Below are 21,325 nucleotides of genomic sequence, written 5' to 3'. Positions count from 1 at the left end.
CATGCATGCCTGACTAGCATCACTACTCTGGACGGTTCTAGCTTAGAATATGTGGACAACTACAAATACTTAGGTGTCTGGCTAGACTGTAAACTCTCCTTCCAGACTCATATTAAACATCTCCAATCCAAAATGAAATCTAGAATTGGCTTCCTGTTTCGCAACAAAGCCTCCTTCACTCACGGCGCCAAACATACCCTCGTAAAACTGACTATCCTACCGATCCTCGACTTCGGCGATGTCATTTACAAAATAGCTTCCAATACTCTACTCAGCAAACTGGATGCAGTCTACCACAGTGCCATCTGTTTTGTTACCAAAACCCCTTATACCACCCACCACTGCGACTTGTATGCTCTAGTTGGCTGGCCCTAGCTACATATTCGTCGCCAGACCCACTGGCTCCAGGTCATCTATAAGTCGATGCTAGGTAAAACTCTGCCTTATCTCTGTTTACTGGTCACAATAACAACACCCACCCGTAGCACGCGCTCTAGCAGGTATATTTCATTGGCCATCCCCAAAGCCAACACATCATTTGGCCGCCTTTCCTTTCAGTTCTCTGCTGCCAATGACTGGAACGAATTGCAAAAATCGCTGAAGCTGGAGACTTATATTTCCCTCACTAACTTCAAATATCAGCTATCTGAGCAGCTAACCAATCGCTGCAGCTGTACATAGCCCATCTGTAAATAGCCCACCCAATCTACCTACAGTACCTCATCCCCATATTGCTTTTATTTACTTTTCTGCTCTTTTGCACACTAGTATTTCTACTTGCACATCATCATCTGCTCATCTCATCACTTCAGTGATAATTTGCTAAATTGTAACTACTTCGCTACTATGGCCTATTTATTGCCTTACCTCTTCACGCCATTTGCACACACTGTATATAGACTTTCTTATTTTTCTATTGTGTTATTGACTGTACTCTTGTTTATTCCATGTGTAACTCTGTGTTGTTGTTTGTGTCGCACTGCTTTGCTTTATCTTGGCCAGGTCGCAGTTGTAAATGAGAACGTGTTCTCAACTAGCTTACCTGGTTAATAAAGGGGAGGTACAAATAAAATAAAAAGCTTCTGGCTTGTTATTTATCATCCAATCCGATTATAGTACCTGTCTTGACTGCATCAAACTGAGAGAAATAACAAATAACAACAACTCCATTTGGATTATAAATAGCAGCCTACCTGTTGGCTTTTGGTCATTGTAGCCTTTCCCTCTCATTTCACTTTTAATTCTGTCATTTTAATGACATCTTCCATTGATTAGATATGTCCTAACCTGCTTGCCACACAAGCAGAGCAGCAATGCATGACAGTTACTGGCTGACAAAATGTCATGACCCCCACAGCCCTACTAACGTCTCAAATTCACTACCGGAGTGAACTGTGACAGGACTGTTGACCCAGTGAGCATTAAGTCACTGATTAGCAACCTGTCTTAGGTTGTCCATATGAACTTCAGCTATAGAGTAGCACCCTTTTTGACACTTCTGGCTCCAAAGTGATTAGCCACTGATTGGTCAGTCTCCTCCAATAGCTTCGTGAAGATGTACGTGAGGAGGAGGTGGTTTGGTGAAACATGCTTGCATGATGTATAACTTCGCTATAGACTTAAAGATTTGTGTTGGCTACCAAAGCTAATGCCTAGGCCTCAGCTCAATGGACCAATGCAGTCCATAGAGTCACGCTCCCTGCTTTGATACCTGGTGGATCACATACGGACGTGGGCATCCAATATGCCCTATATATATTGTACGGGTCATACTTTTGATGAAGTTAAACATTGAAATGCTAAAATGCATCAGAGATGGGTGCGTTTTTCACTTTCTAAACGTGGCACGGGGTTGTTCAATGACAGACATGTACTGTATTTGTTTGAAATCTATCACTTGATGGTTTCATTTTAGAGAGACAAATAATCATGTTTTTTTTTTGCAAAATGCTATATACTGTAGACACCTCACTCTCAGAGAAACAACTAGTGCTGCTGGGTTTTACACAGTCAAATGAAACAAATAACAACATTTGTAATAGAGAACTGTACAAATAACACATTTGTGACATCAATATTTAAAGTGGAACTGACAGCATTTTAGCAGCATGAAACGTTATTCAAATCTGTTCATATACACCCCCAGGAAGAATACGATACTTTTAAAAACAGTTTCTGACAAGCGGGAGCTTAACTATGGTCTTTTTCACGTTTTCATAAATTCTTAGAATGTTTGGGAATTATATATTCTAAGGCATTTGTGACAATTCTACAATTCTACAGCAGCCACAGAGTGGGAAAGGGGCCGTGCGTTTGGACAATTTAATAGACACTGCAGTAAATATAACCTAATAAAAACATCGGTCTGGTCCAGTACCGGAGTCTACGCAGACCGGTGCGCCATAGCCAATCAGAGCTACAGTAGGCCTTTATAAAAAACAAGCCATTTGCCACTCAGGCCTGCCATCATTCACTTTGAACTGGACTGTGTGTTTACAGGCAGTTGCAACAGCACTACTTTCCATCCTTAGAACGCATTCGCCAAAAGCCACAAAATTCACCCGAATGGATTTCTGCAAATATGTCAATACCACAGGAGTCCTTTTAGATTTGGGAACTTTACAGTCCCATTGATCAAACAACAATGAAAAGGTCATCTCTCTCTCCCTCAGTTATGCACCTCAACAACAACAAGATCAACAACTAATGCTAGCCAGAGCAAGATGAGCTCAAATCTAACGAAGGAACGGCCGTCAAAATTGCCCTGATGAACGATGGGGAATTGTAGCCTACTCGTCCTTCTGCAGCTCTCCTGACAAAAACCCAGAATTAAAATAATGATTGTGCCATTATACAATACATAGGCAGCCACATATTACACATAGCAGAAAAAAATACTGATTCAAGATATCTTTGGTACATAAATGGTCTAGCCTAAATCAAAAATTGGCAGATTTAGCCTACATTGATAGTGAATTTGTTTTAGATTTCGAATAGCCTAGTAATAGGGTATTTTTTTGAAATGTCATCATTAATAGACTGACACATTACCTTTAATTAAAGAATATCTCTCCACCATGAGTTTCCTTCTACTCCCCTCTCTCCTTCATTGCTTTCAACTCAATTCAAATCAATTCAAATGGGCTTTATTGACTTGGGGAACATATGGTAACATTGCCAATGCAAGCGAAATAGATAATAAACAAAAGTGAAATAAACAATAACATTTTTACAGTAAACATCAAACTCACAAGTTTCAAAGGAATAGGCACATTTAAAATGTAATATTATAGCTATGTCCAGTGTTATAATTATGTACAAAAGTAAATATGGGTTGTATTTACAATGGTGTTTGTTCTTCACTGGTTGCCCTTTCAGAGAGATGTCAACAGATTCATTAAATATGTTTCTATTGATGTTCCCATACAGATTTCACTTGGTTTCCCAAATTAAGCACTTGGTAGCAGCAGGAACACAGTTGGACAGCCCATGGCATTCAGAGTTTGAGTGGTATATCACCTGTGACGCAGCGAAATTACCAGAACCGGAGTAGCCTACCCAACATGAGTGAAAAATGTTCCTGCGGAAAAGTGGCTTCCATTCACCATTCCAGTGTATATGGAGGACATGTATTTTTAGTCTTGCCCCTGTTCTTGCCTATTTGATAGCGGGCTATTCTAAATCAAAACGAATTTAATATATTCGTAAAGACGAGATTAAATGGAGAATAGTCTGATGGGTGAAAATATGATCGCTTGGTGAAAGAACAGCCTGTGCAGCCTGAGGCAAGGAACAGAGTTCGTGTTTCATTTGAGCAGAACAGGTTCTGGCACTCCTCCGTTTTGGACTGTTTTGTTGGATCCGGTACCTCTCGTGACAAGAAAAATCTTTTTAATTTGAGTTGCCTCTTTGTTAATTATCCTGCCCCCAACAAAAAAACATAATGTGGAAAAGTAGATTTTCAGCCCTGGCCCGGGTTTCTGATTTGCGCAACATTGTAACCTATGTTTGAGACCAACGCGTGGCCATGGCTTTGTGAGAATTGCGCCAGTATCTCTCACATTACTAGAATGAGATTCACTTTCTATGTTATTTCTCACTGTCTGCTCTGGTAGACATGAGCCTGCAGCTCTCATCTCTCCAGCGTTGACCATCATTTATTTCCTTAGAGAACCATAGCCGTGCAAAGGGTTCTGAAGGAACTGCGGCACCCCTGATGAATTGGAATACATTTGCCAAAGTTATAGACTTACTGCTGTCTGTTCAGAAATAAATTAAATCATTCAGAATAGCCTACTACACCATGAAAAGGCCTATAATTTAGCAGCATAGGATCAATAGCTTTAAAAAAAAATAGCCTCGCTGTGGATTGTAGCCCAATAACGAGGCATAGCCTACAATCGGGAACACATGGCAAATGTGTCAGTGAAATAAAAACATGCAGACCCAACAGGCCTTTCGCGATATTTCAAATACAATCGATTGCTCACCTGCCTGTAGTTTGTGAGTAAAGCTAGTCCCAGTGACCGTGCGGACACACAGCTACATACATCTATGGCTATCTATCGACCCGTTTCTCGTGAAATAACCCTATGCTAACATTTGCCGGCTAGAGTAGGTATGTTTGTGGCGGCACATAACTCATTTGTTGTTGACAGTGACATAGTATGCTGTATCATTGTACTTTAAACTTCCATTTGATCTCATTTAGTTTCTTAATCAAAGACAATCGCTGTTTAAAGCGCAGCATTTTGCTTTTTTTTATTTTGACTAAGGCTTTGATTTCGCTGTTCCACTTATGGCAATCTATAGCCCACATGGTAGTTTGGCAACCTGTAGGCTATTTTGGATACTGTTACTCGCAAGTTAGACACCGATCCTGTCTACCGATATTTGTGTATATATATATATATATATATATATATATATATATATATATATATATATATATATATATATATATATATATATATATATATATATGCATTTTTCATTGGGGCTCTCCTTGATGTATAACGTTTCTTGAAATTGTATTTTTAAATGTTATTTTGAACTACAGTGGTTTAGGTTGGCCTTAATTGGTGATGTTGCTCACTGGTGGTCCTCAGTCACATTCACTTGATCTCGGACACCACTACGACATTGGAGTCTAAAACTATCACTCTTCTCTTCTAATTTCACTCTTGTTAAATCGTTGCACTACCTGAAGAGTTTAGACCCATGGTTCGTGTGCTTAATTGTATATATCCAAAATGCTAGTTGTCCATTTGTATACTGTTATTTAATTGTGTCCACCTAAGGACGTTTGTAAAAATGTACCAAGACAGGGGATGACCCTTTTCATAGCCTACTGGTTCATTTAGAATGTTTCTCATTATCTCAGCCATGTGGCAGCACCTAGTGAGCTTCACATTATGGCCATTGAACATTATGTTGGCATTATCCAAAGATTCTTGTGCTCTGTTTCTCTAAAGTTTTTTAAATGTATTATTCAGATTTTATTTTTTCATGCTGCTCCTCTCTCTCAATCTCTCTTTTCCTTTTTCTTCATTTGACGTTATGGGATTTCCAGTCAGACTGGTGACATGGTACTCATACGCATACGGAAATGGACACCTTTTTAAACAACTTGGATATTCCATCTATTGATATGGACATGAGTAAAGTTCTGGACAACCCTCTGCACCTAGATGAGATAACCAAGGGTCTAAAGTTAAATGCAAAGTGGCAAGGCCCTGACGGATTCCCCATTCATGTTTATCAAAAAAAAATTATCAGATCAACTCTCCCCCTTACTATCAGATATGTTCACCGACTCGTTATCACATGGCTCTCTCCGCCCGACGCTAACTCAAGCCTACATATCACTTATACCCAAGAAAGATCAAGATCTGGCGGAATGTAGTGGATATCAGCCCATTTCACTTTGAACGCCAATGTTAAACTATTAGCTAAGGTTCTAGCATGCCTGTTGGAACCCTGCCTTCAGGGTGTCATGTCTGATGATCATCAAAGGGCGACAACTGTTTTCCAATGTACGCCATCTTTTTGGGCATTACACTCGCGCCTGTCTCTCCAGACCCCAGAATTGTTGTTTCTCTTGATGCGGAGAAGGCTTTCGACCGGGAGGAGTTGGATTATTGAAGATTTGGTGAAGGTTTTGTTTTGGGTCCATTTTCATCTCATGGATATGTCTCCTCTATTCTGTTCCTACGGCTAGAGTGCACACCAACTTTCAACATTCAAAAATACTTTCCCCTCTCCGGCGGGACCCGTCGCCCTATGTCCCCACTCCTTTTTTGCAGATATGATAGAACCGCTTTACTTGGCCTTAAAATGATCATCATTCACGAGAATCCACTGAGCTGGTGAAGAACACAAGGTGTCACTACATGCAGACGATCCACTATTACACATCACTAACCCTGTGAACTCTGTCGATAGCATACGGCATATTTTAAACACATTTGGATCATTCTCAGGTTACAAATGGAACATTCAGAAAAGTTTGTGTTTCTATATGTTTTTCATTGTCTTCCGATCTTTCTGCCGAAATCATTGTTTACCAAGTTGGATAGGCTCATCAGTCATTTTATCTGGGAAGGCAAATCACCTAGGATACGTAGAGCAATATTTAAAAGAAGGAGACAGGATGGAGGATTGGCACTTCTAAATGTACTTTTTTATTATCGGGAAGCCAATATTCAAAAGATTATGGTCTGGTGTAATGCTCCAGGTACCAACTGGTGCTCATTAGATGCACACTCCTGCTAATCATCCTCCCTTTCTGCTCTTACTTGTGCTCCTTGTGTCCTTCAAAGTATACTGTAAACCCCATTGTGCACTCTACTTTGAAGATCTGGTGACCATTTGGTCAACATTGTAGACCTATCTAAGCCCTATCTGAAACGACCACCTATTTTTACCCTCCAAACTCGACCAGATGGGAAGTTTGCCAGTTTTAATGATCTCGTTATTTTCAAGCCCGCAACTTTGTTCGCTTTCATTTTCCCACCTTTCCTCAACTACCTCCCAAGACGTTGCTAGTAGAGATTTCTAGATTATATGACATTATGCTTTCCCCTGAACCCTCTCCAATAAACAAAATCAAGACAAACGGGTAGTGAACTTGAACTAATGGGAGTAGGCCCTTCGTAGGGTTAACTCCACATCCCGATGTGCTCAATTGAGTTGAATTCAGTTCAAGGTCTTGCACAGAATTCACTACGCCAAAGAATAACATACAAAATGTCTCCCTGACACAAATTACACGTGATAGATGTTCAATCACTTCGGCACACCACACCCATGATGTTTTATTCATGTTCTAAGCTTTCTGAGTATTGGCCATCCTTTTTTAATACTCTCTCTAAAATTCTGGATATCGACCTGCAGCCTTGTCCTTTGATAGCTATTGGAGTTCTGTCATTGTTGCCTAGTCTCACTAAAAGTAAAGCAAATGCTGTAGTGTTTGCTTCCCTCATAGCCCACCGGAAGATCTTGCTTAATTGCAAATCCTCCAAACCTCCCACTGTATCAGCCTGGTTGAAAAAGCCTGGTCTTTTATATACTTTTTTTAATACACCATTTTTAAATACTTTGAGAGGTTGTACTGATGACTTTAAATTTCCTTTTTTGAACAGTTGCCTTCTATTGATCAGGGGTAAGAATTTTGGCCACAAAAAGAGGGTGTGGGAGGGAAGGGACAGTGTGTTGTGATATTTTAATTTTATTTTTGTGTATATGTATGTACAGTTGAAGTCGGAAGTTGACATACACTTCGGTTGGAGTCATTGAAACTCGTTTTTCAACCACTCCACAAATTTCTTGTTAACAAACTATAGTTTTGGCAAGTCGGTAAGGACATCTACTTTGTGCATTACACAAGTAATTTTTCCAACAATTGTTTACAGACAGATTTTTTAAACTTATAACTCACTGTATCACAATTCCGGTGGGTCAGAAGTTTACATACACTAAGATGACTGTGCCTTTAAACAGCTTGGAAAATTCAGAAAATGATGTCATGGCTTTAGAAGCTTCTGGTAGGCTAATTGACATCATTTGAGTCAATTGGAGGTGTACCTGTGGATGTATTTCAAGGCCTATCTTCAAACTCATGCCTCTTTGCTGATATCATGGGAAAATCAAAAGAAATCAGCCAAGACCTCAGAAAAACAATTGTAGACCTCCACAAGTCTGGTTCATCCTTGGGAGCAATTTCCAAACGCCTGAAGGTACCACATTCATCTGTACAAACAATAGTACGTAAGTATAAACACCATGGGACCACGCAGCCGTCATACCTCTCAGGAAGGAGATGCGTTCTCTCCTAGAGATGAAAGTACTTTGGTGCAAAAAGTGCAAATAATCCCAGAACAACAGCAAAGGACCTTGTGAAGATGCTGGAGGAAACAGGTACAAAAGTATATCCACAGTAAAACGAGTCCTATATCGACATAACCTGAAAGGCCGCTCAGCAAGGAAGAGGCCACTGCTCCAAAACCGCCATAAAAAAAGCCAGACTACGGTTTGCAACTGCACATGGGGACAAAGATCATACTTTTTGAGAAATGTCCTCTGGTCTGATGAAACAAAAATATACCTGTTTGGCCATAATGACCATCATTATGTTTGGAGGAAAATTGGGGAGGCTTGCAAGCTGAAGAACACCATCCCAACCGTGAAGCACGGGGGTGGCAGCATCATGTTGTGTGGGTGCTTTGCTGCAGGAGGGACTGGTGCACTTCACAAAATAGATGTCATCATGAGGTAGGGAAAATTATGTGGATATATTGAAGCAACATCTCAAGACATCAGTCAGGAAGTTAAAGCTTGGTCACAAATGGGTCTTCCAAATGGACAATGACCCCAAGCATACTTCCAAACGACAACAAAGTCAAGGTATTGGAGTGGCCATCACAAAGTCCTGACCTCAATCCTAATGAACCCAAGCATACTTCCAAAGTTGTGGCAAAATGGCTTAAGGACAACAAAGTCAAGGTATTGGAGTGGCCATCACAAAGCTGGAACTGAAAAAGCGTGTGCGAGCAAGGAGGCCTAGCAACCTGATTCAGTTACACCAGCTCTGTCAGGAGGAATGGGCCAAAATTCACCCAACTTATTGTGGGAAGCTTGTGGAAGGCTACACAAAATGTTTGACCCAAATTAAACAATTTAAAGGAAATGTTACCAAATAATAATTGAGTGTTTCTCAACTTCTGACCCACTGTGAATGTGAGGAAAGAAATACAAGCTGAAATAAATCATTTTTACTCAGATTAAATGTCAGGAACTGTGAAAAACTGAGTTTAAATGTATTTGGCCAAGGTGTATATAAACTTCCGACTTCAACTGTATGTGTACATATGTGCATATAAATGTATATATATATATTTTTTTGTTAACATGTATTTAATTATGTATATATACGCTGCTTTTGATGTTAAGGGAAGGGAGGTGTTTCAATAGGTACAGGGGGATAAAAGGATGTACCTGTTACATTTGTAATTTTGTATTTCTTTATATGTCCAACAAACAAACATAAAATATCAAAAAGAATCCAGCTCCCTACACAGCAGCGATGCATACCCATGGGCAGCAGTGGGGCCACCCACACAACCTGGCACTTGGGCAGATTGCCCACACGATGAATGCTGCTGACGTCCGCCTGGATGATCCAAAGGGTCTCCGCAGATTCTCCATCCTTGCCAGCTCGATGGTGAGTGTCCGGATCTCACAGACCTAGCGAATTGGCTCCAGATCGAGGCAGAGTGTGAGGGCAGGGCACAAGCGAACCAGAGAGAGGCGTGAACGTTTGCCCACAGAAGAGATGGGGCACTAACGCTCTCCACGGAACCGACCAGAGTCCACCCTGGGGAAAGCCAGCCTCGCCACTTCGACATAAGTTTAAGGACTAGCTCCAGCCCTACTCTACGTACTCCTAGACGAGGAGGAGCACTGCACCAGATGTGACCGATAGCACTCAGCAGAGAAGTGCAGCCTCAAGAAACTCTGCAACATCCGTGAGGGACGCCACCTCCACGTCCTTCACAAGATCTAAAGTCAAGGAGACCATGACCAGTCCCCTTGTCACAGCCCCCAAGAGCACAGCTCGAATGGGACGGCTAAGCGGCAATGGGCAACTGCTCCTCGAGGTGGCCAACTGGTCCCACCCGTCTCATCACAGCCAAAATCGCAGGAGGCAGTGCTCCGTAACCCTAGGAGCACTGGAATGCAGCTGGCTAAAGACCTTGCACCTTGCAGACCAGGAGTACACAAGCCAAAGCAAGACGGCCACATGATCAAGACCGAGCCTGAGGACTACAAGGTACCTAGTCTAAGGAACATCAATCGGATCGTAGCCACACCACTGGTCTGATTTAATAGGGGTCAGCCAGCCCATACCATAAAATGATTTAAAATATGTCCTTTTATTTATTTGTACCTTTTATTTAACTAGGCAAGTCAGTTAAGAACAAATTCTTGTTTACAATGACGGCCTACATACAAACAGATACGGTCTATTTAGTTACAGTCTTGCTATCTTTAGCTCAGAGCATGTGATCTACTGTAGCACTGGTGCAACGTGGCCATACACAGACACTTATAAGGCTTCTTTTATGGACGCATCTGGAGGAATGTTTGAGCCTTGTGGTAAATCAATGTGATTTTAAATGACCATCCTGATAATAGGATTTATTCATACAACTCATTTCTTTACTTTTCATTCGAGAAACGCTGTGTCGTGATGATAGGGAGGTCATTGACACACTGTGTGTAGGCCAGGCGAAACAAAATCTACATTTTAAATCCAGGCTGCAACACAACAAAAAGTCAAGCGGGGTCAATACTTTTTGAACTTGGACTCAAAGGACCATTCAGTCACTGTCCCAATAGTTTTGGAGAATTGCATTGAATTGATTGCTTTTGAAGGCAGTGTTCCCAATATGATGTCACTCTTTCAAGACATACGAAAGAGTGACATCATATTGGGAACACTGCCTTCAAAAGCAATCAATCCAATGCAATTCTCCAAAACTATTGGGACAGTGACTGAATGGTCCTTTGAGTCCAAGTTCTTTTAATTTGGAGGGGCAGCTGTTAAAACCCCTCTCCCCCTCAGCTCGAGTTGATTACATTTATGGCCAGTCTGCTGCGTGAGAAAGGGCTCTCTCTGCCTTGGAGGTGTGAAGTGTCTGTTTACAGGTCACGCCTCTGACCTCTCAAGGGACCTTCCACCCACTAATCAGCCCCCCTTGACCTTGCCCACCTTGGCCTTGAGCCAATAGGAACTTTAGGCTGGGACTGATGTAATAGTCAGCCCATATCATACAATTATTTTAAATATGTACATAGAAACAGATACGGTAGATTTAGTTACCGTCTTGCTATCTTTAGCTAAGAGCTTGTGATCTGGTGGAACATGGCCATACACAGACACTTCGATGGCGTCTTTTATGGCCGCATCTGGAGGACGATTAAGCCTTGTGGTAAATCAATGGGATTTCAAACGACAGTCCTGGTGATAGGATTTATGAATCCTACATGGGGGAGGCAGACATCTCTCCTGGTCTGTTGCCCTAACGACAACAAAATGTGCCACTGTCCCAATGCCTTTGGAGCTCACTGTGAGTTGCCATGGAGAGAGCCTTGGCAGAAACAAGACAGATAAGGAGGTAAAGTGTAAACCTAGAATGGGGAGTCCCTTGACTTATTCCACATTTTGTTGTGTTACAGCCTGAATTCAAAATTGATTCAATATTTTTTTCCCCTCAGCCGTCGACACACAATACCCCATAATGAGAAAGTGAAAACAGATTTTTAGAATTTTTAGAAAATGTATAGACATTTTTTTTTAAAGAAATATCTAATTTACATAAGTATTCACACCCCTGAGTCAATACTTTGTAGAAGCAACCTTGGCACCGATGACAAGAGTGTGTCTTTCTGGGTAAGACTATTTAATTGCTTTCCACAACTGGATTGTGCAACATTTCCCCTTTATTCCTTGTCAAAATTCATCAAGCTCTGTCAAATTGGTTGTTGATCATTGCTAGACAACCATTTTCAGGTCTTGCCATAGTTTTTCAAGTATATTTATGTCAAAATTGTAACTCAGCCACTCAGGAACATTCACTGTCTTCTTGGTTAGCAATTCCAGTGTAGCTTTGCCCATGTGTTTAAGGTTATTGTCCTTGAAAGGTGAATTCATCTCCCAGTGTCTGGTGCAAAGCAGTCTGAACCAGGGTTCCCTCTAGGATTTTGCCTCTGCTTAACTCCATTCTCTTTATTTTTTATGCTGAAAAACTTCCCAATCCTTAACGATTACAAGCATACCCATAACACGATGTAGCCACCACTATGCTTGAAAATATGGAGAGTGGTACTCAGTAATGTGTTCTATTGGATTTGCCCCAAACAAAAGACTTTGTATTCAGGACAGAATGTTTTTTGCAGTATTACTTTAGTGTCTTGTTTCAAACAGGATGTATGTTTTGGAATATTTGTTAGTCTGTAGAGGATTCCTTCTTTTCACTCTGTCCATTAGGTTAGTATTGTGGAATAACTACAATGTTGTTGATTCGTCTTAATTTTTCTCCTATCACAGCCGTTAAACTCTGTAATTGAGCAGTTTCCTTTCTTTTCAGCAACTGAATTAGGAATGATGACTGCATATTTGTAGTGACTGTGTGCGTTGATACTCCAGCCAAAGTGTCATTAATAACGTCACCATGCTCAAAGAGATATTCAATGTCTGCTTTTTTCACATTTTTACCCATCTACCAATAGGTGCCCTTCTTTGCGAGGCATTGGAAAACCTCCCTGGTCTTTGTGGTTGAATCTGTGTTTGAAATTCACTGCTCGACTGAGGGACCTTACATATAATTGTATTTGCAGGGCACAGAGATGAGGTAGTCATTCAAAATCATGTTAAACACGTATTGCACACAGAGTGAGTCCAAGCAACTTATTAAGTTAATTTTTTTCCTGAACTTATTTAGGTTTGCCATTTCCCAAGACATTTGAGCATTTCCTTTTTTAATAATTCTGACATTATGGGATATTGTGTGTAGGCCAGCGAAACAAAATCAACATTTGAATCAATTTTAAATCCTGGCTGTAACACAACAAAAAGTCAAGCGGTGTCAACACTTTTTAAAGGCACTGTATGTCTTGAAAGAGTGACATCATATCGAGAGAATTTCTTCAAAAGCAATCAATTCAATGCAATGCAATATGGCCCAAAAATGTAATAGTGGCAAGAGGTGGAATAACGATGTTTTTAGAGTGCCAAACTTTTCCTTTTTATGGTTTCAGGAAGTGCATTGCACAAGCCATGTTGAGGAAAACAAAATAAAGATGTACAGGAAACATGAGAGAGGATGATGAAGAGTTCATTTTGCTGCCATAATGTTTTGCAAAGATGAAATGAATTGTCGCCAACAAACTGTCATCTCTACATTTAATTTGACATTTTAGCAGGAGCTATTATCCAGAGGGTTAAGTGCCTTGCAGAAGGGCATGTCAACAGATTTGTCACATAGTTGGCTCAGGGATTCAACCCAGCAACCTTTCGGTTACTGGCCCTATGCTCTTAACCACTAGGCTACCTGCAACCCTTTGCTCTCTCCCTATATCTCTCCGCTTACGTTGAAAGCAGACCTGTCAAGTTTTTGAGAGAGGAGTCGGGAAAGAGTGGGATGAGAAACTAGTTCAAATAGGAAGGGTTGGACTATATATTTTTTGAAAAAGTACCAGTTTGCTACAGCAGGGAAATAATCCTGCAGCAACAGGAAAAAATGTATTATTATATTGATTGTAATTAATGGACAGTTTTGTCGGGGTTGATACATTTTCACGAGGGACATTTCTGACATTTCTAAGTGGATATTACTAACTTCAGAAGCCTTTTTAAACCTCAAATACACTACCAGATCCTACATCTGCAGAGACAGAAGGAGGATTAGATCATGATTTATAGCAAATTATATTGCAAGTTGGATACGATAAAACCTTATATGCCGGCGTGATATCATATTAATGTGGGTAGAGTAATGTAGATGAGGAAAAAGGTTAGAGGTGAAGTCGGGATATTTTTAACTGGGAGAAGGGGGAAGAGAGAGATCAGTGATAAAAAGAAAGAAATGGTCTTGTGGTTACCTAATAATGGAACGACACAGAAATGCAAGACCCCCCCCAAGGCATTAATAAGTAGTTTGAAGGACAAATGGGTAAAATATACACAGAGTAGATTATTCTGTATCCTGAGTAGCTAAAGTGACAGGCAGAAAAGCTGCCCCGATTTATGTCAATTGTTTATGAATGATTTAAACTGCATAAATACTTGGTACAAATTGGTATTTCCTGTTTTTTTAAAAACTCTTTATGGCAGAAGTTTGTTATTAAACTGTAATGTATTTTCACATTTTCAGAGTATTTTCATACTGAAATAAACTGTTTGTATCTGTCCTTCCAAATGATATTATATTTAGAGTTTTTTTTCTTCTGGTAAGCCTAATGTACAGGAACCCGTCAATCAGGGAGGGTGGTGGTTATTTGAGCTGTGCAGTCAAAGGTTAGCGGTTGAGTGAGGACGGAGCCAAGAAAGGTCTAAGATGGTGGCGGGGGTTCAGACGTGGCAAGGGGATATCATATCTATCTTAAGGCCCAACCACCGGTAAATTCAGGGTGAAAAAGGATGGCTCTGGGAGAACGAGAGTAGATGGAAGGAGGTGAAAGTTTATGGGTGTTACAGTGGTCACCGTTTCAAAGGTGGCAGACGGTAGGACAGGAGTCTGGAAATCTTGGAAATGTGGTAATAGGCCTTCACAAAGGTAAGGAGCTGTGGGAGCTTCAAAACTTAGTAGTGCTTAATGTGTATTACATTTCAAGACTTCATAGACTGTCATTGAAGACTCACACCGTGTAAAAACAGACAGCACTTACGTGTCAAAGAAATATAGAGATTTTCTGTCAGAGGAAAAAAGTGGTCGAGCAGCGACGACAGAAAGACAAGGCCAATCGCCCTGTCTTGAAATCAACGTGGTGTCTTTAAAACTCATCTCCCTCTCACATTCGGGTTTTCTAGTCCCTCTCTCAGGTTACCGTCAGCGTTGTGCTTTACGGTTACACTTGGTCAATGTGGATGTTAAATCGGAGGACAGATCGCTCCTCAGAGGAGAGGAAGCCAACCATATATTGAAATCTGCCATAGACACACATCACTAAATATAGTGCTTGAAGTTTTATGACACGATTGAAGTCATGACATACCCAAACGTTATTGCGTTACTAAGTGTCAGTCTGACTTTGATAGGAAGGAAAAGTTGGGATTCAAACGCCATGATGCTACCAAGCTTATTTTCGTTATGTTGTCATCAGCTAAATGACATTATCATAAACAACAGTATATTTCCCAACTTTCCGACAGTCCTGCCAAGTAACCAGGAAATTAAATCTTCCAAGACAGGCATTATTCCCAAAGTGTGCCTTCCCTCGCATGCATTTGTGTATAAATCAAAGGTCTGGAGCGAAACCAGCTAGCAAACGTGGAACAAAAACAAATAAAAGTAAACCTTGAAAGAAAATGTTTTTGTGTTTTTCAGGACAGGTGCAGAAAATGTGTGAATATCGGTGAGGTATATGCTTTTGTATGAGCTGTAATATTTGGAAAAAACTGAGGACCGATTAAAATAAACATACTTCTGGACACGTAACTAGTAGCCTGAATTGACATAAGTGTTATGGCCACATATCAGATAGTAAATTATAGAGTAGGTAGTGTTGCAATCCATTGGTTGTGATGTCAGCTCAATTTGTTACATTTCTAAGTCTCATACAAATACAATTTCCGGGTTTGTCATGGTATCAATTTATCAGAGCTTATAGTCAACATTTTGCATGTTTTTGTTGTTTTTTTACCTTTTGAGGGGGCATATCTGTATGAAATCACAGAATGCGCCTTACACAGAACTGTACTATTCATAATTATTTAAAAAACATTTTTTTACAAAACTTCCCCCTGATACTGTACAATTTATTTGTTAAAACTTAACGGCTGCTGAGTTTTCCATAGTAAAGCCATCACGTATGATCATTTATTTCCCATGTGCAAGAGCCTGCACTTTTAAACTTGTACACATCATCAGTTTCCTAGGGCATATGTAAGCTACACATCGCTTATGACTGCATCACCTGATTAGCTCATCTGATTCTGAACACATGCATTTGGTCACCCTATAGTGTCACACACCAATAGTAATTATCTGGATCAAGTTCAAGCTGTGCTGCAGTGACGAAACTGAGAGGGCAGTGAGGTTAGACCCCCTGTGTGTATAGTAATTTCTCTCAGACAAACTAGTCCCTCAAACCACTTCCCTTGCACCTGCCATCTGTTCCTCTCTCCCATCTTCTGACATGACATACAGTATGTGCTAAGCTCTACCTCTACCAATTTTCTGGTCCTCTCCAACCTAAGATATGCAGTACATTTTCACATCAGGTTGTTGCTATCTGGAACCAAATTCCATGCAGTCTGGTTTAAGAAATGTACTGTAGCTTACTAACAGTATTATAAATGACATCAGTGTGCACTGTTTGGAAATTGCTCTGGCATTGAATGTATTTTCATTCATATTCAGTGCCGTACGCAGTCATATTAGCTATGCATTTGCTCAAAACAATCACTTTAGAAACTGTTTAGTAAATTGACAACTCAATTTGCTAAATTCATGAGAAGACAACAATTATGACAGTCAAATAAAGCATTTCTGTGAGGAATTTGGAGACACATCCCACTCCTTTCTCCATATTTGGACAGAGTTCGCTATGAAGTAGTCTTCACTAACAGTAAAGTAACTCTATGGACATTGACGGAAATACATATCTGAATGCATGTTCAACACTGCAACAATATGTCTACAGTACGCCACTTTTGCAGAAGAAATGAACAATTATCTAAATATCTAACAACTATGTAAAAAAAACTTTCACATTTGACAATTTAGCGTTTTTACACCCTCACATCTGAGATATGCATCCTCTAACAGAAACACTTTCCACATACTGACTCAAATGAATGATCCATCAGGTGCATACCTGCATCATCGGCGGCTTCAGGCATGACTGTCCCAGTGGCTATCCCAGTGCCTTCTCGTCTCGGGCTGGAAGTCTGAGGGCTTGCTGTGCTTATTCCTTTTATTTCTCTGCCTCTCTCTCTCTCTCTCTCTCTCTCCCTCTCTCTCTCTCTTTTTTTATTTTATTCAAAGCTCTCCTGGCACTTAAGTCACCCACCCACCAGGGAGGAAGGTAGGGAGAGAGGGAGAGGGGGAGAGAGAGAGAAAGGGAGAGGCTGTCACTTGAAACCAATGAGGATTCCAAGGAAACGACGTGAGAGGCAAGAGTGATAAGGTGGGGGAGACAAGAGAGGGTGAGAAGGTGGAGTGGTGAAAGGGGTTTATTTTACCATGGGATCGGTCGACGTATTAAACTTGTGGAATACTTGTCATGTTAGAGGGAAACTATGCTGTGAGCGTAGCAACATCTGCTACTTTTCTAGCACTTTGTCTTGCACCTCGTGTATGTAACCGCTGCCCCAATCATCACCTCTCACACTACCATTAAGGGCTCAGACGCACCAATAGCGTTTGCTGGGCGAGAGTGCTTAGCACCTCTGAACGTAATCTGCTAACCCGAATGTGCACCAATTTAACATGTAGAATCAAGTGGAAAATGTTGGCAGTCTGAGGTCTACTGCGGGTGGTCCCTAAAACTAACGTTAGATCCACATTCAGGGCTATGTGTGCAAGCCTTAAATCACATGCAAAGGGCCTGACCCAGAGGCTAAAAAAAGCACCTCTGGGTTATGCTCTTTGTTTTCTTTCCTTCTTCCATTTCTAGTTAGATTTATTTTGTCATTATATTATGTCACATTATATAAAATATAGTGGGGAGGCAGGTATCCTAGTGGTTAGCGCGTTGGACTAGTAACCAGAAGGTTCCAAGATCGAATCCCCAAGCTGACAATCCCCAAATCTGTCGTTCTGCCCCTGAACAAGGCAGTTAACCCACTGTTCCTAGGCCGTCATTTCAAATAAGAATTTGCACTTAACTGCCTTGCCTAGTTAAAAAAAGTAAGTATAGTATTTTAATGTACCATATTTATGTTAATGTAATAGGATACTTTTTCTTGACCTACATTTATATATCAGGGTTGGGGTTAAAGGTTTAAAACAATTGGGTGTTAATGGAAAAAGTGATGAAATAAATAGCTTCTACTTTTCAGTTTATTAAGCAGTCATTGGCAATATACTGTATGCCCTTTTTCAAATGCTACACTTGGAATTTCAGTTTACTTCCTGAATTGACGGCCTTCAATTCGAACTGACCCCAACCATGACACATACATGTACGTACTATATTCATTAATTTAGTTCCTATGTTTCATATCAGTGCTATTAATAGCCGGTGAATAAGCATACCCTAACAACTGGCCGGATGACCCCCTCACCACTCCTCCCCCTGATTAAAAATAAAAATGTTGTTTGTAAGACCATAAAGCTTGAACAATATAGAATTCTTAATGACTTTCTCTTTCCCCCACTTTTGTTGGCCCATCGACATGGACAATTTAGCCAATCCAGTATTTCCTACTCATAACTTAATCCCCCTCCCCAGGCCTTTCTAAATGTACCAATAAGGCTCTCAGAAGCTATATATGCTATAAGGGTCAACAGAGCCTGACCATACTGGATAGTGTAACTCTAGAACGGCACACTATCTGACACTTTCCCCTGTCTCCTATTCACTGACATCTAGTGGTTTAAAAGCGGGTCTGAAGGAATGTCTTCATTACTGCTCGTCACCGCCTCCTCAGCTGTGACTCCTCAGCTGTGACTCCTCGGCTAGCAGAATGCGACTGGCTTGACAGCTAGTGTCACCGTGGAGACAAGTCCCCTGCTGCTCAGCTCTCGTGCAAATCTGTGAAAGCGACGAGCACGACCGGCCGGTGTGCCCACCGAGGGATATAGTTGCAGACAGGGCTGAAATGCACTGAGAGGAAGGGATAGAGAGAATGAGAGAGAGAGAGAGAATGAGAGAGAGAGAGAGAGAGAGAGAGAGAGAGAGAGTTGATACCCTTTGTTCAATAGGCAGAGAGGTGGTGGGGTCACTATCAACTAACACCCCGAAGGTCCACAAACTGACATTGCACACTTATGACCAGATCCGAATGTAATACACATGCGTTAACACGTTGCCTAAATGCATTGGTTTTAATCTGAGATTTGCACTAAAATGTGAGGTATGTGCAGAGATTTTACATTTGGGTTTGGCCCTTAATTAAAGGGGATTGCCAAATCCATTTCAGGACTTTTAAAAGAATGACACTTAGCCATTGATTCTTGAAGAATATAACTTATGCATGAGCTTAGAACAACTGTCGTAACCCATCAGAACCCCAAATATAAGCTTGTTTTGTTTACTTCATTGATTGCAAATGCTGTATAGCCTCCAAACAACATATCATAGCTCTGTTAATCAATTCGAGAGTGTTTACCAAAACAGGTGGCTGGGTTTCTGCTTTATTTTTCTTTGAATACTAGCTCTAAAATCTGGATAAACTGACTAGATTGGTATGTGTCTGAAGAGATGTACAGGACAATATTTTCCTAAAGTGTTTGATGATTTTATGTAACTAATTTATAGTATTTTAAAATAGTTGTCCCACATTCGTCATTTTAAAAATAGGAGAGGACAGAATTAGACCAACATCTTGTCAGAATTTGAACTTTACATCATGATACCAATATAGCCAAAAGGACGGAAGACCACCTATGTCTAAATGTGATTTAAGAAGAGATGTTACTATGCAGTGAGAGAGGTAAAAGAGACTGAGTGGAGTGGCTGACACCATCACCCTTTGACTGATCTTACATTTAATAGCCTGTAAACACAGCCATGAAGTTTACAGTGTGAATTAAATGTAAAATATTGCTATACTTAATTTTACTGTCCCTATTAATCCGGTATTTTTTTTTACTGTGTGACATAATTACCTAATAAATACTTGTGAGCTGTATTTTGGATTCTTTGGAATTTGAAACATACTCTACATTTTCAAAGTGAAAGAAAATGATATTTTCCAAATGATATTTTCTAAATGAATACATAAAAAAATAAAAAAATGTCCTACACCTTTCAATGCAGCCAACCCTCCCTCGTATAAGGAATAGCCTTAGCAGAAACGGCTTCATATGAAAGATTGATTTATAAAATTCACGGCAAACTCAATCACTTTTCTGACATCTGGGGACATTTTCTCTCCCCGAAATAGAAAGAGAAAACAATATGTAATGGCCTGGTAGACTACAGACATACTGTACATAGATAAAAAGGGGTAGGGGTACGGTCTTTTAATTAAAAAGAAAAAAGAGAAAATAAATGAAAATAAAAATCATTTTGTTGTAATAGCTGTTATGGAGATGGGGAGGGGGTTGTGGGTGAACAATTTAAAGTTTGTTTCCTTTTCTAGCTTCTTTATTGTATTTATAGTCACGTCTGTCAAGTTATTGCTTAGTGTTAAATGTAATTCAATTGCGTTGTTATATTGTGAAAGGAAACAATAAAAAGTGTAATTTACAACCAACAAAAAAGAGCAGGTGTTCGTAATGTTTTGTAAACTCAGTGTATATCCTTTTTTTGTCAAAATTGCTCAAGCTCAGTAAATTTGGTTGGGAACAACAATATTATATTCAAACCTGGTCCCAGATTTTCAAGAACACTCAACACCTCTTGGAAAGCCATTCTGGTGTGTCTTTATTCATTTGTGTAGTTGTACACTGAAATATAAAACTTGATCCCAGGGTTAGGTTTCCAGAAGACTGAGGTGGGTTTTCCTCTAACCTTTTACCTGGGCTTTGATCCTTTTATATATTTTTTTATCTGGACAAACTCCCCAGTTTCTGCCAATGACAAGCATACCCATAACTCTGTATTGTGTTCAATTTGACCCAAACCTGTAGTTTGGGTCAAATTGTCTTGCAGTATTGCCTTATTGCAAACAGAAAAGATGATTTGGAGTGGATTTTTTTTTATCAGGCTTCCTCCCTGTTACTTTTTCATACAGGCCTGTAATGTGGAATGAAGGCAATGTTGTTGATCATTTTTGGGGGTAGAAATCCAAAAAAAAAAAAAATTAGGCAGCAAAATGTGAAGGGATGTGCAAGGGGTGTGTAGACTTTCACTAGTGACTAAGTATCAGGTATCTATTGTTACCACACAATGCTATGGTAAAATGTCAGGTGAGTACTGTGTGAGAAACAAA

General features: G+C 40.2%; 1 protein-coding gene across 2 annotated transcripts in view; it reads right to left on the bottom strand.

Moving 5' to 3' along the window:
* The window catches only part of mybpc2b (myosin binding protein Cb), a 62,437-nt gene extending 45,194 nt beyond the window's left edge, over nt 1–17,243 (bottom strand). For both annotated transcript variants that reach the window (XM_042305315.1, XM_042305316.1), the window contains exon 1: nt 17,101–17,243. In XM_042305315.1, the coding sequence (XP_042161249.1) occupies nt 17,101–17,125 (25 nt within the window). In that variant the 5' untranslated portion in view covers nt 17,126–17,243. The remainder of the gene's footprint in view (nt 1–17,100) is intronic.
* Between the last annotated feature and the right edge of the window lie 4,082 nt (nt 17,244–21,325).

Source organism: Oncorhynchus tshawytscha, linkage group LG24 (genome assembly GCF_018296145.1).
Source record: "Oncorhynchus tshawytscha isolate Ot180627B linkage group LG24, Otsh_v2.0, whole genome shotgun sequence".
NCBI classification, from domain to species: domain Eukaryota; kingdom Metazoa; phylum Chordata; class Actinopteri; order Salmoniformes; family Salmonidae; genus Oncorhynchus; species Oncorhynchus tshawytscha.
The sequence above is the reverse complement of the archived record's forward strand: the minus strand, read 5'-3'. Positions and strand labels throughout refer to the sequence as shown.